Here is a 14,140-nt window from a genome sequence, read left to right as displayed (position 1 = left end):
AATATTACACAATATTTCAAAATAGGTGGTGCTGTAAAAAGGTATAGATCAGATTCTTAAGGTTTTGTTTGTTTTTGTTTTTGTTTTTTTTTTAAGACAGAAATGAGGCTGCTCTTGAAAAGTATTCCCTAATGTTTGTCAGTTCTATGCATGATCTGGCTCTGTATCTGTGGCTGTTAATATGTGACATGGATTATGAACTGCCTGGAGTTGGGAGGGATTTGAAGTACGCAAATCCTGGATCACAGACCTAGCAGGGCTGCCTCTCTGTGGTTTTTGGTTTATTTTAGTTTTCTCTTTACCAGTGGTGCTGTGAGTAGCTGCAGTGTTGCAGCCGTGCATTAACCACTTCCTGCCTGTCAAAGAAACCATTCCTCTGGCCCCCCTCTGCCTGTGCAGTTTGTTGCAGTGTGGCAAAGAGGGAGGTGCTTCGCTGTACAAATGTTTTATCCACTGCTGAGTTGTCACTGAGTGGCTGGTCTTGAGTGCACATTGCAGCCATCTTAATCACGTTTTCAGTGCAGCTGAGACAGTGCAGTTTCAAAATGGCTGACAAAGTGCTCTTCATTGCAGCAGTTTAGCTTGACTGTATGCAAATGAGCAGAGCTGTTGCCATCACATGCTCCAGACCGTAGAGGTAAGCACCAGCTCTGCTTTGCTGAGAAACAGTTTCAAACTTTTGTTTAGGCAAAATTAACTAATTCTAAGCTGTATAAAATATCTTAAAATACTGTCCTTTCTTATCAACAGAGGGGTGTTTTTTGCTGGTTTTTTGTTCTGTTTTGTTTGGTGTTTCTTGTTTGGTTTGGGTTTTTTTTTGCCTCCCCTCTCTCACTGAATTAATGCATAGACCTCTATCCTTTCTCAGTTACAGGGTAGATTGGGTGGGACAGGAGAGGTCAAAGGTCATACCCATGTGTCTTGCTAATAAAACTTTCACTTTGGTTTACTTCCTTACCAGGCCAGAAGAGCTCTCACTTTATGCTGCCCTCTGTCAAGCCTGCCTTATACTTTAACTAAAACATAAAATAAACTTCGTATAAACTTCACTAAATTTTTGCAACCAAGTGGTTACATTTACGTTTGATTATTCTCAAAATGTAACTTCTTCCAATGGTAGATAAGAACTACAAAACGTGTGTAAATACATTGGAATAGCAATGATTATGTAAATGTTAACTATTTTGCAGGTAGCAGTTATTTGCTACTCAAGAATAGCACTACTATAAATTCTGCAGAACTACTACAAATGATAGAATGAAAGTTTCAAGGTAAATTATTCTTTTATTTCTTTTGTATGAGTTTCGAAGGGCTAGTGGTTTCACGTGGCCTAGCCTTTTCCTGTGTGTGTGAACTGGTTGGCGGCCTAGCTATCTGTCATCCTGAATGTTCATTAAAAGGCAGTTGATAGGTGTCAGTGTCCAGGGATGTGAAGGTGGGAGAAAAGCAGTGCTCAGCTTTTTTCCATTGGGGAGGGGGAGAACAGAAAAGAAGGAGGAGAACGACATTTTTCCTCACAACTCACTAATTTTCTTGTTTTGCGTCTGTCTCAAATACCTAGTTAAGGTCTTTATGGGATCTTAAGCTGGATATAAGTTAATCTGAGAGTAATTAAATAGGGAGTTACTTGAAGTTCTCCAGAAACATATCAGGAGCAGCAGCAGAACTGGATAACTCAACAGGATGTAGCTCATAGTATTTTCTTGTCTGCAGTTGAACTTAGCGCTAAGGATGTGAAAGTCAGTACTAAACGCCTAAAAGTTTAGTCCTTCCTGAGTGTTTTTGCACATTAATTTGGTGCTTTTTGCATACTCTGTAACAAAGCCCTTGGTGGTTAAATTATTTTTTAAATATCTGTTCCCATAAATGATCTTCTATAGTTAACGACAATACACTGTTTATAAAGAAATGAAGTATTCTGGGCAAATGATGTGCACATCAGGTTCTCAGGATGTGTGGTTTCTTCATGTTTACCTTGTGCATTTGGTATTAAGAAATTAAAAAAAAAAAAAAGTAAAATACAGCATTTTAAGCCCAGGTTGATTGTTGACTTCAGCTAACTGTAAATTTGTATGTAACTGGTTATAGGATTTTCCTGCTTTAGGATAAAAGATCAGTGACAGGAATAATGAGAATGTGTGGTCCCAGGTGATGATGAAATTCAGGTAGGTAGGTAGTTTTATTACTTGTTTTATTGCTAGTAGAATTTTGTTTAGTGGGTTTTATTTAAGGCAGATTTTTGTTCATAGTGGCTTTTCTTGATTCGGTAAAATAAATTAAGATCCCGAGAATATTTGGGCAATTCTGTTGTTTGAGTTTTCAGACTGAAAATTTCTACTGAAATGCATTTATGTTGATAAGATGTGAAGTTTTGCCATACATTCACCTCATCTAATGAATGCAGATTAGTCATGTAGTGAGATTCCTTCTTCCCATCCCCCAAACAATAACTCTTCTGGTTTTCTGCAAGATACTCTGAGTCAAGTCACCCTGACCCCAGTCTTATAAATGATTACTGAGGTTTATGTTTGTGTGGTTTTTTGTCAGTTATTGTTGTTGACTAATTGCAAATGTTAATAACTCATATTGTTCAAAGCCAGCAGCAACAATTTATTCTTTATAGCAAGATCACCGAACCTCCACTTTGTAGTCATTGGAGGTGATGAAATTTTATGTCTAAAAGGTACTTTGCCATACACATCCTGTGGTGGTTTTGGTTTTTTGGGGGGTGATGGGGAGGGGGGGTGGTTGGGTTTTTCGTTTGTTTGTTTTTAAGGACCATGTGAAAATGTTATAAAACAGTAGGCATATAAAAATTGTCAACTTCTTTTGGTTCTGTTCATTTGGGCTTTTTTGTTAACACTCTCTTTAATGGGAACGTGAAAAGGAAAAGTGTATTTTTTTACATTCACTGTAAGGAGTGGTTCTTCACATGTATTACATTTGAGTAAAATATTATACATTCACACCATGTCTTTCATACAGTCCTTTTCATGCCTTTTTTGTTGCCCATGGGTTTTTTTCTGTGAGCTGAGTAAGTTTACTTCCATTTTACAGAAAAGGCGCAGAGAGATTGACAGAGTTCAGAGGAAAGTTCTTGTCTCAGTGTCTTCCCTTTCCTTTGGTTTTTGTTTACTTAGCTCTTTAACAGGCTGTTCTGAAAACAGTACTGGAAGTATTGTACAAAGTGACTGGCCCAGCAGTGAGCTGGAGCATTTTGTTGTAGTGAGCTGGGTGGGTGCTGTGGTTTGGGTTTGGGGTTTTGGGGGGGTTGTTTGTTTGTTTTCTTTTTTCTTTCCTAAAGTGGGTGTTGGAATGCATAAAGTATGGTAGGTTTTGAAACCTGTGTTGCATATGGAACACAACCCTGTTTCCCAAAGTCCAAGTACACTGTAATGCTTGCTGTACAGTAGTACTGGTAGCTGACAGCATGATTTCTTCTCTGTTCCCTCCCATGGTGTTAATAGTTTGTTCTTTAGTATGCAAAAAGAAAATGAAAAACACTGATTTACCTGCATGGGAACAAGGCACTTCAGTGGATGCTAAAAAAAAAAAAAATAAAAAAATATGCTTTTATTAAATATATAAATCGGATGTTAATGATTTTAATTAGAAATAGTTGTGTATAATGAATTAATGACTTCAACTGAATTGATCGCTATACATTTTTAATGCAAGATGCATTGTCAGACTCTGCTCAGTGTTCTTGTGTCTGCATTTTCTCCACTTCTGAGACCTGCTGCATTCTAGAACAATTAGCTTTGGACTGCTGATAGGTAAACTTGAAAGATAGGCTTTCAGAAGTAAATAAATTGCTAATTAGGGTAGCAGTCTCAAATACATGTGACTTTCCGAGAGAAATACCTAACAATAGTTTACTCTGAAGGAGTGTATAGATTAACATTTTTTTAATTTTTTTTTTTTTTTTTTTTTTGCAAATGGTGTACTTGGTTATAAGAAAATGATTCTTTCTTTCATTTGTGCTCCAGCTATTTGGATAGTTTTTTTCATTACTAAATCGTACTTCCTTGGAACCATTCTAACATGGCTTGATTATTTTTTTTATGTTCCTCTTAAAACTCAAATTGTCTCAATTTGCACAGCTGCATCTTCTATTTTGGTAGATATTTTGGGAGCAAACAATTTCAGGCAGGATTCGAAACAAACTGGAATGGACTGCTGAATTAACGCAATACTGTTTAATGCATGCAAATCACTTTCAAACAGCTGACTTGTTTGGTTCTTTAGGTACTAGAAATAAATGGTTACCAAGCAGTTAGAACTGTTTTGAATCTTAAATATTTAATCGCATTATGACTATTGTTAAACAGTTAAATTGGACCTTTATTTTTAGCTGTAAACTTTACTGTGTTTTTCTCAAGAATGTAGTGTCTTTGAAGGAATTATGAGTAAGGCAAATGTTAGTTTTCTGCATCATCTTGATTTGCAGGTTAAGATCTGTCACCTTTTCAGTATTTGTTTAGTAAATGACAAAATTCTTCATGTAAATTTAAGTGAGTAAAATGTGTTTTTTCTAAAGTTGATAAGGAGTCAAAATGAGTATTTTCCCTTTCTAAAAGAAAGGGAGTGCAACATTAGGCTGTTACTGCCTGGAAGTTACCTGTTTTAGACACTTTCTCACCCCTTTTCTACAGTAGAAAAGCGGATACAACTAGTGTCAGCCCTCCCCCCCCCCCCCCCCCTTACCTTCCCTGCTCCTTCTGTTGGTATAGGCTTCTGCTGTAAAATATCTTGAAATAAACCACACTGGCTAAGATAATAGCTTGATAGACAGTTCTCCACTACAAAAATGAACATCATTTTCTGTGACTTTCAAAGACCAACCTGAGAAAAACTTCGGAACTACCAAACTTCTGACTGACTCTTACGTGAATAATTTGTTCCGTTTCGTGCTTTGGAGAAGAGGTGACATCGCAGGGCAAGGGGCTGTTTTGGACTCTGTGTGTGTGTTGCCTACAGAAGGCCCAGGGCCTTTCATTTTCTTTTGCTCTGTGGTGGGTTTTTTCCTTTTGGTGTTTTTTTTGTTTTGTTTTTTTTTTTCCTTTAGATCAAGCTACAAGATGAAGAGTGGTGGTTTTTGGTTTTTGTTTTTTTAGTCAAACTTTGTCAATGAAATGCTTTCATATCTAAAATTGTGTCTGAATTAGGCAAATCATTCTGTGGTGGACTTTTCTATACCTTTCTAGTCTGAGATGAATCAACTGACATTCAAAATTTGAGGTTGTTGTCTTTGATAGGTACCAATTAAAACCATACAGCCAATAGTAATTACTTTGAACGCAACTGTCCTTATTACTTTTGACTGTAACATCTGCTCTTTAAGGTCGCTTCTGATGAGAGACTAGAAAATTGTGTGCATGCTGGAGGAAGAGTCCCGTTAACTGGCTTTAAGAAGGCAAAGTCATAAGAGCTTTCGGGCGTTTCCACTGACTGCATGCTAAACATCGGAAAGGCAGGCAGACATTTTGGCTTTTTCTGTAGTGGCAATCACTGGAGAATATAATTGAGTACGCTATTGTTTATTCTCCCTGGTTAGACTCTCACATAAAAAACAAACCAAAAAATAACAAAAAAAAACAGCCCCAGCGCCCCACCCCCCAAAATAAACCACACCAAAAAAAAAAAAAAATCACAAAGAAACAAAAACAAAACAAAAAAAAAAACCACCCAAATATCCTGTTTTGGTAGCAGCTGAAGTGGTCCCTGTGCCAGGGCTCGGGGTCGGTGGGTCGGCTGTGTACGTGCCAGGCAGACGTTGCTGCGGCTGGTTTGGGGCTCAGCAAGCCCCCCAGTTACTTCAGCTCACCCCTGGCTGCGGGGCAGCCCCCCGTGCCCTGTGTAACCCAGCTGGGGCGTTTCTAACTACCAAACCAATTGCTCCTCCTCTCCGTGAAAACATTTTGCCTTTGAAAACGAGCTTTATCCTAGGTAGGGGTGCGAGAGGCAAGAGGGCGCAGGGCGGAAGGTAAAGCCGAGGGGTGTGGGTGCCTCTCCGGAACGTTCTGGAAGCGGGGTGGTGCCTCCCCCAGACGGCAGATGGAGAGCTCGCCCTCGGGGCTGCCGGCAAGCTCTGGCGTGGATCTCCCCGAGCGGACCGGAGCCGAGAACAGAAAATGCTCCAAGTAAAGGCTCTTATTTTGCAGTATCTGTTTTACTGTGTTGAGAATCGTACTGTTATTCTGGTATTTGTGCGCAAGGCTGTAGAGCTGGGCGGCGGGGGGGCGGCTGTGTGTGGGAAACACAAGGGGTTTTTTGGTTTGCCTTTTTTAAAGCAGCATTGGTGCCTTTTATTTTCAAGCTCAGAGGCTGTTCATCTGATGATTCATTCTGCAAATGACAACATCACTGAAAGATGTATTCTGCACACCGCTTAAATGTGCTAACATACACAAATCTGTCTGAAAGTAAGATAAATCAAAAGATACACGTGATGTAAAAGAAGAGCAGTACCAGATCACTTGTATAGTTAATGGCTCTCATTTTAATGTGACAGTAGTTCTGGAAAAATAATTATTTTTACCTTACACATCATTTGAGGCTTTTGGATACAACAGCTGAGGATGAATTGCCACAACCAATGAAGAGTAATTTGCATTACTAAATACTTTCAGACACAAAATCGGTGTCTTTGTGACTTTAGATGAGCAAATTGTGTTATGTTCAAACAACCTAGAACCAGCCATACAGCAAATTGCGCTCACAGTGGAAAAAGGGACGTATGAAATAATTTGACTATATATAGCCTTGATACTGTTGGCATTCTAAAGAGGAACAACGTGGGGAACTAAGAACTAAGAGGCCCGTGGTGAAAAGCAGGCTCTTCTGGGCCTGAGGCGCTCTGCCCTTGCCCTGCTGCAATCGAGGTTGTCTCCTTCACTTTCCTTTTCCACTAAATGGTGCCAGGCTGCAACTACAGGAGCGTTGCTGGATGTGTAGCTAGCCAAACATTACTGTGGGTTTAACTGTATTTTATGTAGGGTTTCACAAATTCATGTTTATAGTCAGTGTAATAAATAGTATGTTTATTTGCATTGTTTTATGCTTTAAGAGTTTCTTGTAAGGCAGCAAATGAGGGGGGGAAAGGTATTGGCAAATGATTCATCCTTTATATACACACACTTCATAGTAAGCAAAGCCTGGCTTTTTTTCCCCATGAAAAGTACAGTGACTTTTAAAATAAGCATTTGTAAAACGTGACTAATTCATTAATGTAATTGGACTTTGCTTGGAAGGAAAAAGGTAAGAATTAAGAAACTAACTATTTGAAGTCAGAGTGAGGCTGAAATCCAAGCTGCTGCCTCCACCTGTCACTGTACCTTTTAGGTACTTGAAAAGATAAAAGTCCACAGCTCCAGATGGGGGATTTTTTTCTTCATCTGCCTAATGAAGAAAAATTAAATGTGAAGTGGAAACAGCAAATTAAGTGACCAGACAGGTTACCTGTCAGCATTAGGTTAAAAATGGATCTGTCCTACTTGGAGCTGATACTTATCGGAAGGCTGCAAAATATTGGAAATAATAGTTTAAGAAAAGCTGGTTGCTGAGCATTGAGCATACTCATTTTTTCGGTGTTATTTCAGTTACTACTGAATTTCTTTTGCTGAGACTATTGTCAACTTTCGTTGATATAAACAGTAAGAGCAGCACTTGACTTTTGACGTGGATCTGGATTATTCGTAAGCAAATAACTAGACGATATATTCTAGAACCCGTAGTAGTCTCGCAGGGGCGGGGGAGGCTTTGCTCAGCAATATCCTGCTGCAATTTAGTCTTGAAATGAGGCCCCCTTTATGTAAATTTTTACTGGCGCCAGCTAGCTGTAACTGCAGTCTGGCTCCGCGTCGGCAGCAACTAACATGTGTCATGGACTTCTCCTGTGCACGGATTGCAGGAGCACTCCGGTTTCTGGACCGAAAGAGCCGCACTGATGAACGTGAAAAAATGTACACAGGAACCACGGTGTGATTAGATTGCTAGTAAGTGAAAATACTGAGGAAATTTCAGCTTTCTTCTTTTTTTAGTGTGCAGTCTTGCGCTGTGCTGTAATAAATTTATGCTTGTTGGTACTACTGTGTGGTATGTGGGAGGTACTTCACTGCACATAGTTGCTGCAGTGCTAATAGTTGGCAGCACAGAAGGCAGTACAAAGAGTCCGACTGGAGGCACTTGCAGTTGCAACGTTCCCTTGGAGGCTGTGGCACGCTCAGTGAGCTGCAGGGGCACTCCTGACACGTTCAGCCACTTGTGTGGAAAAGTGGGAGTTCCAGCAGGCTTTAACAAGCAGATGTGGGCTAGTAGCTGAGAGGTACAACAGCAGAGCTCGGGCTGGCTAAAAAATAGTACTCATGCTGCTATGTAAACAAAATAAGATCTTAGTATCAAGATGGCCGACCTGGAAGTCTACTTGTAGCTCGTGATACTTATGCAAATGAGCTACATGTGAGTGTCTTACTCAGAGGAGGAAGCTCATTTTGCACGTGCCACCTTCTCGCCAGGTAAGAGAAGCAACTTGTTTTGTGCATTAATGTTTTGGAGGCCTTCGAGGTTTTTTCCACTTAGGTGCCCATCCCCCACTTTGGCATAATGCCAGGAATTAAATTTAAATATAAGAGACGTTTTCTGGGAAGCCCAGAAGTCATTTGTTCTTGCTGTAATTATTTTTGGGTCGCTGTTGTTACGGGGAGTGTTAACTAGTAATCATTGTAAAATGTTTACTTAAGTAAAACTGAAGACTTTAAAAATATTGGAAATTTGAGTATGTTGGTTTTGCTGCTACTGTTACTGTTTTTGTTTGGTTCAAACCTCTACTATTTTGCTACTGTGTTATTTTTGTCTCTATAGTGACACCAGTTGATGCACATGGAGGGTTAGCAATACTGTGAGCTTACCCCTGAAAAGGGTACAGAATTAAGAAGCTTGAATCCACCAGTGGTGGTTTTTTTGGCTTCATGGTATTATGAAGAAACTTCATTATCCTGGTTGTAGTTTAAATTCTCTTCTTTTTGAGATGGCAAGGCTGTTAAAAGTATTGGACTGTGGTCCATGTATCTTGGTATAAATGCACGTTCTCAAGTGCATTTATGTAAATTTTAAAAGGATGTATTTGTAAATAGGGAAGCAGATCAGAATATGATATTTATCGGATCTCCCTCCCCCCCACCCCCCGAAGACAATAAGCTTGCCTTACAGTAGCAAATTTTAACAAAATGGCAGTGTTGCTAATTACATAATATACTGTATTGTGGTTATGCATGTAGTGCATGAAATGACTGCATAGGGCAGATGTGCTAGTTCTGCACAAATGTATTTGTGTTGTTTCTATTTTACAAGTGAAAAAAGTTGTGACAGGGTGGGAGACTGGAAAGGGGAGATGGTAGAAGAAAATTACTGGATCTGGGAAGTCTGTGAGCAAGAGAAAAGAAATAATTGGAGATGTATGAATAGGCCAAGGAAAACATAGTCATTTAAAGGGAGACAGCAGCTCAAGATAGGGATGTGGAACTGGCAGTAGGCGGGCCTGGTCCAGTTGAAGGAAAAATGAGATTAATTGAAGAGGATAAAACTAAAAAGGTAGAAGGGTAAAGTAGGCAGGTCGATTATTTGAGCATAGAATGGCAGTGATAGGGACTAAAAGTATTGGAGCCATTCTGAAATGGACTGTGAATTAAGGCCAATAGCGAAGATGTAAATATGCTAGGAAAGAACTACAAATGGTTGATATTGAGGAGGGGGAGATTCAGTGGTAATAAAGGTATACTTCTGCATTCATATGGCAGAGTAAAATGCTGCATGCCAACAGTTTGGGCCAAATGAGTCTTTTGTATGTATCTCATTTACTTTGAAACCTCTGATAACTTTTTTTTTTTTAGCGATAACTTAAGATTTGATATGGGACACAATTTTGCTTGTCGTTTAGAAGTCTGGTTATATGCATGTTCAGACTAAAAAAAAGTACAAAAATGGTGTGTGGTGGTGTGTGTGCATGTGAGAAAGTATGTAAATAGGTATATGGTAGATTTCCCCAAATAAATTACATTAGAAATTGCAGTTAACAACTGTAAAGGTTGTCCATAAAGGGCAAGTTCTGTTAAAATCAGTCTTGCTTTCATTGCAATGGGAAGAAAGCAATTCAGGGCCCCTCCCTCCTTTTCTGTGAAGTGTGTGAGGATGGTAGAGGAGAAATGGCATTGAGTGGGGCATGAAAAACACAGAAGACTGGTTAAAAGAAATAAAGTGTTCCTGAGAGAAAACCTTGACTAATAAAGCAAAAGGTAACAAAGGTGAGATTGTTAACAAATTGAGAGATAATTCTAACAGTAATGTAGGTGACAATGATAACATGATTCATAATGAAAGAGAAAAGGCAGATTACAGTAAATATTTTTGGGTTTTTTTTTTTTAGATAGAAGCAAGATTACATTGTAATATCTTGCAGGTGACTTAAGTACTTAAAATCTAGAAGTTGCAAGGAAGATACTAAAGAGTCCATGATAGAAGTTTCTTAACAAAGGCTATAAGCAGCTCTTTGTAATCTGCACCCAGGAGTTCTAAAAGAACTGGCTGAGAATATTTTTTTTTCTGAGGTGTCCCTCCCAAAAATTTAAAATACAGTGGAAATTCCAGAAGCCCTTGAAGACTTCTTATTTGAAAAGGTCAAGCAGGATGACCTAAATAACTATTTAGCCTCACATCAATCATGTGGAAAAATAATGGAGGGATTCAGTAAATGCAAAAGAATATGATTAGAATTAATGCTGAGGTGGTTTAATGGAAATAAAACATTATTTAAAAAAATCCTAATGTATCTTTTTTTTTTTTAGAACAAAGTTCCTTGGTGTAAATACCCAATATGCATAATGCAGTTATGCTTTGATGCGGTCTTTTTCTTAACTAAAAAACACACACCCCAACCCTTTATCAATAAAACATTAAATTGATTTAAAAGTGTTTTAAAGCTTTTGAAGGGGAGAGAGGTAGGAGGCATGCTCCAAGTAAAGTTTCTTTATGATTAGTATTGTAAAGCAGTTACTTTTGTTAACTTGTAGAGGATAGAAAGGTCAACTCTTAGAGTCATTTGGATCATTTGCTTGGTGGGACTCACTCAAAGAGTCTACTATTGCACAGCAAAATCTGAAGTTGTACATTTAGAAACTATCCGTTACAGAACATACCTGCTTACCAGGAAACCCTACCCTGGAATTAAGTAGGGATCATAGAGATAAAAAAGTGAGCTAAAGTCACAAATAGAAAGTTAACGTAGAGGGGCTGAAATTCTGTTGAATACAGAGAAAGAGTAAGGAAGTCATACACCTTATTAATCTGCTTTGGTTATACTGATGGTGTGAATTCTGCATCAATACAGGTTACAGTCCTCTTGTCCATAGGGGTTGTGGGGCTTTTTGTTTGTTTGTTTGTTTGTTTTACAATGTTGAAAAATTAGGAAGGGTCCTGGGAGAAGGCACAAAAATCACTCTGGCTCAAGGACGCAAAATTGTAAAATAATTTAAACATTAAATCGATAATTTAGGTTGGAAGGGACCTCTGGAGGTCATTTAATCTGACGTCTTCAAAGGAGAGTAACTTCAAAATTAGACCAAGTTGTTCCAGGGTTTGTCAAGGTGAGGTTTGAAAATCGGCAATGGTGGAGATTCCACAACCCCTCTGGACAAGCTGTTTGACCACCCTTGTGGTGCAGAACTGTTCTCTATATCTATCTGGAATTTCTCTTGCTGCAAGCTGTATCTGTTTCCTCTTGTTTGTGTGCTGTGCATCTCTGAAAACAGTCTGGCTTTGTCTTCTCTATGAGCGCCGATTAGGTTGTTCAAGAGAGCAATTAGTTCACCTCGCTTAAGTATCTATTCTTCATGCTACACAAATTCAGCTCACTAGTCTCACCTCGTCTATCATATTCCCCAGCCCTCAGCCATCTTGGTGGTCCTCCACTGGACCTGCTTATCAATCTCTCTTTCACATTTGTGGTCCCAAAAGTGATTGTACCATACTTCAGTTGTAGCTTCACACATGCCGAGCAGAGTGGAATAATCATTTCCTTTGATCTGCAGGCTGTGTTTTTGCTTTTGCAGCCCAGTCTTCAGTTTTAAAAGAAAGAATTAGTATAAAGCAGTAATTCATTTGAATATGTTCCTTCAGAAATCGAAAATTACTACTAAAACAGGTTCTCCAAGCCAGAAGGAGAAAAAAACTCGTAGAGGGAAGGGTGAAGCCTTGTTTAGCTGTTCTGAATAGATCTGAACTCTACTTAGGAAAGATCAGCTAATCTGTGCTGCAAACAATGAATATATTACCTTTACTGAAAATAGTTCTACTCATTAAGTTTCCAGCTTTGATTGAGGTAGAGCATCAGCAACTTCCAGTGCAGGGAGTTGGTTTCATTATGGGGCCAGGAAGGGGAAATTATGAAGTTCTTTCACACCTGGATTTGCTGTCACAAGATGTGATGGGAAGAGAAGTCTGAACATGCTGTAGCCCAGGATTTTCTGCTGTCTTAATAGCATCTATTACATGTTTGACAGCAGCAGGGAGAATGAAACTAATGTCTCATGAGGTAGTTCTCAAAGTGAGAAAGCTGGAGAATTGCATCTGCTTTCTTTTATTGGCTAGGATAAATCAAGTATCATGCATGCCAGCACAAGAGCTGCATGTGTGTTCCAGGAAGCGTTGCTGATGGAATAAGGCAAATTTTGTAAATAACTTGCGTTCTCCAGGCTAGGAAGTTATCAGTCAACTCGATAATGGAGGAGAAACATTGCAAAACCAAGTCCAAGACTGTTCATTTGGCACAGAAAATCCAGCTATCATAGGAACTATCAAAGTTAAAATGTTAAAATTTGACTTTAGTACCACTTAAAGTAGATGATGCAGGCTATCAGTTGGTTTGGACATGCCATGATTATTTCAAACTTAGTATTGGAGGTGAGCTTCCTCTAGGAGGAAGGCTTTGCTTCAGTGCTGTTTGCTTGTACACAAAATCTGACCAGTTTTTAATCTCTAAGCTCACTTGTGGTTTAGGTTTTTTTTGTTTTGTTTTTTAAATCTCAAGCCTGTTAATGAAAGCAGCATGTATCCCTGACTTATTAGTCCCTGTTTGCTGCTGGCTTTCCCTAGAGGAAGATGGAGGCACTTCAGTGATCAGTACTGTAGTTATGATAAAATGGAAAAGAAACTTTTCTTCCCAAACAGCTGTGGTAATTAACTGTTCTGTTAAAATGCAGCATATGTAGTAGTTCGCAAATTGTTGATAGGATCTTTTTCTTCACACATTGAATGACTGCTGTGATACTGCTGTATCTTCTGCATCATTTGGTAAGGCGATCATACCGTTAGCAGCAGCCTTCTCTTTGAGAATTGTGCACTTCGAAAACAAGATGGAAATTCTCAGGATTCATTGACTATTTAAAAAAAAAAAATACATGTTAGTACCTGTGCTCAAACTTCTAGCTTCAATCGATTCTGAATAATAAAGTTAGGTTACAATTGTTTGAGTTTTGAGAAGAAACCATTTGGGTGTCCAGCATCGCTGTCATGATCATCAAGAAGGCTGGTCTAGAAAAAGCATCTGCACAGGTCTGTACTGAGGTCAGTAAGCACTGTGAATGGCAGTCAGTACTATGAACCCGAATGCACAACACTAGTATCTTAAGATGTGGAGCCTAGTGCTTTGAAACTTTAGCATAAGCGGACTAGGTCTACCCAAAAACACAATGACCACATGTAATTCTAAAATTATAGGGTATCTCTAACACGAAAGACCAAATGCATAAAATGGCAGCATCTACTTCCCAGACCTCTTTTGCATTATGCTGTGCCATATGACTAGTCAAACACTTATATGCAAATGTATTGTGGTCTGGATATAATGTCAAGAGATTTCACTAAACTTTTCATCTGGATACCAGTTGTGGGAGTGAGGTTTCTGTGGACACCAAACTAAGCAGATACTTTCTAAGCTTTATAGCTTGCTCAAAGAATTGCTTCTTGATTTGCAATACAGTTTAAGTTCCAAGGAATAGAGGTGGTTTTGATAAAAAGCATTTTCAAGCTGAGGGTAACTTATAGCAGGATTTCAGTCTTCCGTTTAAGATTCACAAGTAGATTGTCA

General features: G+C 38.9%; 1 protein-coding gene across 7 annotated transcripts in view; it reads left to right on the top strand.

Moving 5' to 3' along the window:
• The window catches only part of ATF7IP (activating transcription factor 7 interacting protein), a 114,917-nt gene that overhangs the window by 9,384 nt on the left and 91,393 nt on the right, over nt 1-14,140 (top strand). Inside the window, exons 1-2 of one of the 7 annotated variants that reach the window (XM_082309495.1) lie at nt 529-637; nt 1,191-1,271. The exons of 4 other annotated variants lie outside the window; for them this stretch is intronic. In XM_082309495.1, the coding sequence (XP_082165621.1) occupies nt 1,258-1,271 (14 nt within the window). In that variant the 5' untranslated portion in view covers nt 529-637; nt 1,191-1,257. Of the gene's footprint in view, nt 1-528; nt 638-1,190; nt 1,272-7,872; nt 7,998-8,159; nt 8,517-14,140 lie in introns of those variants that run through there. 2 more of the 7 variants (XM_082309487.1, XM_082309496.1) reach the window with 2 other exon arrangements.

This window comes from Platalea leucorodia (assembly GCF_965183815.1).
Source record: "Platalea leucorodia genome assembly, chromosome: 4".
In the NCBI taxonomy this organism is placed as follows: domain Eukaryota; kingdom Metazoa; phylum Chordata; class Aves; order Pelecaniformes; family Threskiornithidae; genus Platalea; species Platalea leucorodia.
Note: the sequence above shows the minus strand (reverse complement) of the source record. Positions and strands in the feature narration are given on the sequence as shown.